Source organism: Glossina fuscipes, unplaced genomic scaffold, assembly GCF_014805625.2.
Source record: "Glossina fuscipes isolate IAEA_lab_2018 unplaced genomic scaffold, Yale_Gfus_2 226, whole genome shotgun sequence".
Lineage (NCBI taxonomy): Eukaryota > Metazoa > Arthropoda > Insecta > Diptera > Glossinidae > Glossina > Glossina fuscipes.
The window spans coordinates 1325179-1329558 of NW_023998569.1; the positions used below are offsets into that span (position 1 = coordinate 1325179).

Genomic DNA, 4380 nt, shown 5'->3' on the forward strand with positions numbered 1-4380 from the left:
ATAATCTCGAAGTGAAAACGTGCAAGTGTATTTCTCCTGAAAAAAGGGAAAACCACGATCTTGTGATACGCACCGTATCAGAACACTAAATTTCGTAACAGTATTAATATTCGTTGCACCTACGTTTTTAATTTCTTACTCCGAACGCTTCCTAAATAACATAAAGAGCAAAACTGCGTCAAATCTAGCGGTCATTCAAATTAGCAGGCATGAATAACCAAGAAGGACATTGTACAGTGTAAAAGCAAAGTAAGCAATTATTGGGAAATATATTTAATGTGTTTATATAAACATGTTATTTAATATCTTAACTAATTTTTGCTAAAGCACTAGCACGTCGATCAGTGTTTTGAAATAATGCCCGAATTAAATGACGTATTTCATCAACCTTATAATGAGCTGTTAAAATGCCTGCTCCGTCACACCATTGTTCAGTGATTTCTTGCAATGAAGCATTCAAAATCATTTTTAATTGACGTAATTTCATCCAGCAAGGAACACATAAAACCTCATGCTTTTCCTAAACATGTGACATATGAAAAAAAAAAACGTTTAACATAATAAGATTGTCACCTTAAATAATGTTGGAGATACGTTTAGAATAACTTCGATAAGCTCACTTAACTCATTAGCAACCGTAGTTGATATGTCTTCAAGCAACAACACACGTTTCATAATGTCCAGACAAAAATCATTCAATAGATCGCAGAATGTTTGTTTATACGTGCTGTCCGGTAAAACATTACGCCAAACGTTCTTCAATACATCCAATTGACGCAGGCATTGACGTGTAAGTTTAAAGGGACGGGAACCAATGGAATGTGGATCGCTTATATCTGCAAGAATGCCACAAACCATTAAAAAATAAACAAATTATTCGAAAACATGTCGATAAAATCAATTAACCAAATTCACGTAGAATTGTTGCTAGAATCTTTTGTTGATATATAATCTGCGCCTTAAAGATATTCGTGCCAGTTGCATGCAAAGTATTCACCAAAGCCGGATGAGTGGGTATACAAGCGTCGGCATTTTTCGCTACCCAGTGAGCTAAGAACATGCAATTGTTGAAAAATAAGACAGATTGTTGCGGAATGCTTTCCAGAAGATTTTTGTGAGTTTTTGGCACTTCGTTAATGTAAGTATTTAATATGACGGGTATAACTGCTAAAAGCTCCGGTTCTTCTTCCTCTTCTTCCGCACTGTTATTTAATTGCTTCAATATATGTTCCATAAGTTTTATTAAATCCTGTTCGAATTTTTTTTTATTTTTCTTTGCAATTCAATTTCTCCTTAGAAATATTTTTGTTGAAATGCTTACCAAAGTACATTTTGAGATCATGCATTGCGGAAATAGAAAGGGATTTTTTACCACATCCTCGGCTGTAATGCCTTCAGCTACGACGGTCATGTCTTGTAAATCCTTATGCATTATTTCTCTGGCAGTTTCTAACACTTTCTTATTGAATCTATTACGAAATAATTGCTCGAATTTTTTTGTAAAGTTAGTTAGTGTACAATCCATTTCGGCATGAATAAAGAAATTATCGACCAATGTTTGCTCAAATCTTAAAACATCCTGCACTAGTGTCGATTTATGATATTCATCCATAGTCGCTGGTATAGAATCCATTAAACATTCGTCAACAATTAGCTTTAAGAGGCGATCCTTGATTTGGCCACCAATAATGGTGAAAACATGTTGTTCAGCAAATACATTAACATTTATATTTGTCAAACAATCGAGCAACATTTGTATATTAGCAAATACTTCCTTATAAGACGGCTTTAAGCTTTTCAGTAACTCTTTAAGAGAATATGAAATATTAAGTTGTGTATATTCTTCATTATCATTCAATAATTCAACTGAAACTGGCTTCACTACCATTGGCATAAGGCAATTTTCCAAAAGAAAATCGCATATTTTCAAGGGATTATAACGGGCCTTGATTTATGAAAAAGAAAAATTTTATTATACAAAAGGTTTTTAAGAAAAATCGTTGCAATAATAACCTGAAAGAGAGCCATCACAATATCCTGCAATTGTCCCACATCTTTAGATACTTGAACAGTAACGTGTTTAGTGGTTGGAAAATTTTTCTCTGATAGTTGCAGTAAACGTTCAAATTTATGTTGCAGATTTTGTTGAAGAATGTTGGCTTGCACATGATATTTTATTTTAATCGTATCATAGCACGCACATTTCTGAAAAATACGATCTACTTCACATGTAGCTTCACGGCATATTAAACATTTTAGTTTTCCCAATAAATCCAACACCATCAAATAATCTTTAGTAGCGTTTGCTTCTTCAACGCACTGAAAAAAATCATCAATTTTTAGTATACGATGAGAAACTTTCAAACCTAATGATATTTCACGTAATTCCTCTATACACTGAGTTAATTCGGCGTTTGCTTCATTTAAGTCTAAACGGGTATCGCTGCTCACATTACTTAATAAATGTTCAGTATCGCGCAATAAATGTTCTCCTTCCTCAATGTACCTATTAAAACGAGAAATCGAAGTCAATATCCTGTTAAAACGAGAAATACATACGTACATATCCGAGGTAGTGTGATTTGGCATAAAATCGACATAATTATCTTCAATATGTTTATGTATCCGTTCCTGAAAACGCCGGATTTGCTGCAAGATATGAACTACACCCGCTTTTGTGTCTTCTATAGTGTCAAAACCGGCACTTAACTCCTTTATAACACTTCCATCTAAACCAACCACCATGATTTTTCTCAAATAAAGAAGGCACTATGTGACTATAAACTGTGGAAGGACGAAACCATTAAGCTACTTTTCTTTTTAAATACAATTAAATGAACATCAGAGATGGATTGTTTTACAGGAACAGAAGTGTTATCGTATCGTGGAAATCTGTATGTGGAATGTATTCTTCTGGCGGGTAATTACGTAAGCAGACGATTATCGCCTCTTTTTCTTAGGAGACAGTTGATTGTCGCCTTTGACCACATGTTTTTCTTTTCTTCACAATTCGCAAATTTAATTTCGGACACATATAATTTTTTTAAATATTATTAAATTTTTTAATTAATAGTTAATTTGCTAATAGCCGTTTATAGTTTTCTTTTGTTTTTGACAAAATCCAACTCTAAACGAGAGATTTGTGGAAATTATTGTCGCCAGTTGTGATGTAGAAGTATGATTAATAATAATTTCTTTATTTCTTAAATAAGGCAGGCAAATGAAGCAACGGAGAAATTCTATGCGCATAAATCGACAAGAGAGACGGATACCATTATAAAAGTATATGTTTTTCTCCCTGCGTTTAACGCTTTGAAATCAAGCATAAACGAGCACTTGAAAAAATGCAACACCTTTTTGGCTAAAAATTACTTCTAAAAGCCATGAATATATAAATTATGGTGAGGTGACATTATATTTTCTCGCAAAAGAATATGTAAGTGCTTACAAATAATGTTTTTGTTACAAATTTAGCTGCAATCGATTCGCATTCCAAAATGTTCTAATAAAGCATTCATATGTACGCTAGCCTGAAAAATGATGCAATTCCATTATGAGAAATAACTTAATTTTGAATAATTCTCATGTTAGAGGAAATGTCTCACAAATCCAACAACTGGCCTTACCTCTTTATATTTTACTAGTGTTTTTCATAAAAATTCAACTGGCATGCTTTCTCTCTTTATATTTAACTAGTGTTTTTCATACAAATTCAACTGGCATGCTTTCTCTCTTTATATTTTACTGTTGTTTTTCATACAAATTCAACTGGCATTCTTTCTCTCTTTATATTTTTTAATTTCCCAAAGATCCTTTTTTCTAAATTCGTTTTATTAATCTATTGCCGAATATTTGAATTTTTTCTATCAGCCACTTGCCGATTGTCATTTGTGTAATTGTCGCCAACAGCGTAATCGTTAATCAATACTCGAGAGGATTAATTGAAAGGAATATATCTAGAAACATATGAATATAATAAAGACTTTCATCTGTATTTATGATAGAATAAAATACTAATAAATTTTTATTCAGTTTCATTTGATTGAAAAAAAGCAAGCAAGTGGTTTAAGTAGGTTCAATTAAAAAAATAAGTAAAAACATTACGGTCAGACGAGCTATTAAATACCCTATACAAAATCGGTTGCGATAATGCAATTCTTTCCTCCAGCTAAAGACGCATTTTTCATGGGAAGCGGCTTAACACGTAGACGTGGTTCAAATTTAGCAAAATCAATTTTCTAAAGAGATCTAATGATTCGCTTTATCGCTTTTGGGGCAATAATTGTTCTTCGATTTGTTTTCCATAAATACTCCCGACCATAAATATCCCAGATGAAATGTCTTTCTATTAAATATGTATAGAAAAAAAGTAACTGAAAT

The 4380-nt window shown here is 32.5% G+C and overlaps 1 protein-coding gene across 4 annotated transcripts; it reads right to left on the reverse strand.

The window, feature by feature from the left end:
* Nucleotides 1-6: 6 nt before the first annotated feature.
* On the reverse strand, nt 7-2926 carry LOC119642563 (centromere/kinetochore protein zw10). Of its 4 annotated transcripts, none has more exons than XM_038041738.1 (7): nt 2564-2925; nt 2014-2506; nt 1322-1945; nt 907-1249; nt 574-836; nt 389-520; nt 7-151 (listed from the first exon to the last, which is right to left on the reverse strand). In XM_038041738.1, the coding sequence occupies exons 1-7, from the start codon at nt 2743-2745 to the stop codon at nt 128-130; spliced, it is 2061 nt and encodes a 686-aa protein (XP_037897666.1). In that variant the 5' UTR covers nt 2746-2925; the 3' UTR covers nt 7-127. The 4 variants fall into 4 exon arrangements, with proteins under 4 accessions (XP_037897666.1, XP_037897667.1, XP_037897668.1 ...); XM_038041740.1 differs by lacking the exon at nt 389-520 and having other exon boundaries at nt 25-36; nt 124-151; nt 2564-2922; XM_038041739.1 differs by lacking the exon at nt 389-520 and having other exon boundaries at nt 2564-2923.
* Between the last annotated feature and the right edge of the window lie 1454 nt (nt 2927-4380).

Bases quoted from the DNA above. Each gene is read 5' to 3' on its own strand.
- LOC119642563 (XM_038041737.1), bottom strand. From the start codon at position 2,745: ATGGTGGTTGGTTTAGATGGAAGTGTTATAAAGGAGTTAAGTGCCGGT. The intron at 2,507-2,563 runs GTACGTATGTAT...TCGTTTTAATAG, and splicing joins AATCACACTACCTCGGATAT to GTACATTGAGGAAGGAGAAC. The intron at 521-573 runs GTGACAATCTTA...TCACATGTTTAG, and splicing joins TATCTCCAACATTATTTAAG to GAAAAGCATGAGGTTTTATG.